Source organism: Stegastes partitus, unplaced genomic scaffold (assembly GCF_000690725.1).
Source record: "Stegastes partitus isolate 25-593 unplaced genomic scaffold, Stegastes_partitus-1.0.2 Scaffold1206, whole genome shotgun sequence".
Classification (NCBI taxonomy): Eukaryota; Metazoa; Chordata; class Actinopteri; family Pomacentridae; genus Stegastes; species Stegastes partitus.
Window position 1 is genome coordinate 39,055 of NW_007578937.1, and position 851 is coordinate 39,905.

General features: G+C 42.1%; 1 protein-coding gene across 1 annotated transcript in view; it reads right to left on the minus strand.

Moving 5' to 3' along the window:
* Window positions 1-7: 7 nt before the first annotated feature.
* The window catches only part of acer1 (alkaline ceramidase 1), a 7,190-nt gene continuing 6,346 nt past the window's right edge, over window positions 8-851 (minus strand). The window contains exon 7 of the mRNA XM_008297287.1: window positions 8-808. Coding sequence (XP_008295509.1) covers window positions 631-808 — 178 coding nt within the window. The 3' untranslated portion in view covers window positions 8-630. The remainder of the gene's footprint in view (window positions 809-851) is intronic.

Genomic DNA, 851 nt, shown 5'->3' on the forward strand with positions numbered 1-851 from the left:
AGATGATGGATGGATGGTATGGATGTTAGCATACTTTTGTATATACGCACCTTCTGTTAACAGACTTTTGAAGGAACTGTGTACAGCTGGTAATAAATGTGTGTCACTTAGACCAAGCTTTCTGACCCACATTTGCATCCAGCTGGGCAGAGGTTAAAGAAAGGGATCATAGTTCTTTTCTAAACTCTCAACTAATTGCAACACCATAAACGTTTAAATGCAGAAATGATTGCCTCCTTTGTGGCTGAAAACAGCTGCCATTTACCCCAAATCTATTACATCTCTGACTGCACTTTATCTGCAGGGTTTTCTCTGCATCTTTCTATTTAAATCACCTGTAAATACATGAAATCCATCCCTGCTTTTTTAAGATCAGAAAACAAGCATATTAGTTTTTGCTTTTATCTAGTGTTAGTCAGTATTAAAAGAGTGTTGCTCAGTTTAGGAGCGACTTAAGTCTCCTGTGATTTGAGTTGTGCTGATGGGGACAAGCTTGTGGATCCCAGATCGGTCTGTAATGAAGGAACTTGTGCTTATGAGATCATTTTGGTGCTTTGCCCTTCACAGACTCCAGTAGCTGAGTGAACCAGCAGAAACGTTCTGCTAAGGTTATACTTGACGTTAACTTTGCTAGCACCGTTTCTGAGTCTTGGTAGTGGCTTTCAGGACAATGTGAGGTAATCCAACAGCCCATTTATCATTGGGCCAGTACTGCAGTCCAGGCAGCGAGTACGGTATCTCATAGTTGGCATCCAGGTAAGCTATCAAGGTGCTGCCATAGGCCACAGCGATCACAATCAGTATGTGCCTGCAGGACAGATAAAACAGAGATCAATGCCCAGAAACGAGCA